Here is a 228-nt window from a genome sequence, read left to right as displayed (position 1 = left end):
TCTTGCAGGTCTTTGTCCTGTTCAGGTCTGGTCCTGCAGGTCTTTGTTCTGTTCTGGGTTCAGATATGAGCAGCGAGAGGAAAGTCCTGCTGGACAAAGCGTACCCAGAAGTCCTGTCCTTCTGTCGCAGTTTGGGTCTGGTGTTTGAGGTGTGTTCAACCTGCATGTCCATCATCCATCCATCATCATCATCCATCCATCATCCATCATCATCATCATCATCCATCC

The 228-nt window shown here is 49.1% G+C and overlaps 1 protein-coding gene across 1 annotated transcript in view; it reads left to right on the top strand.

Moving 5' to 3' along the window:
• Positions 1 to 228, top strand: part of nwd1 (NACHT and WD repeat domain containing 1) — a 14,666-nt gene that overhangs the window by 437 nt on the left and 14,001 nt on the right. Inside the window, exon 2 of the mRNA XM_037674430.1 lies at positions 64 to 149. Coding sequence (XP_037530358.1) covers positions 64 to 149 — 86 coding nt within the window. The remainder of the gene's footprint in view (positions 1 to 63; positions 150 to 228) is intronic.

The sequence above is a fragment of the Nematolebias whitei genome, chromosome 3, assembly GCF_014905685.2.
Source record: "Nematolebias whitei isolate Nwh7 chromosome 3, NemWhi1, whole genome shotgun sequence".
NCBI lineage: Eukaryota > Metazoa > Chordata > Actinopteri > Cyprinodontiformes > Rivulidae > Nematolebias > Nematolebias whitei.
This window is presented reverse-complemented; position numbering and strand designations above follow the sequence as displayed.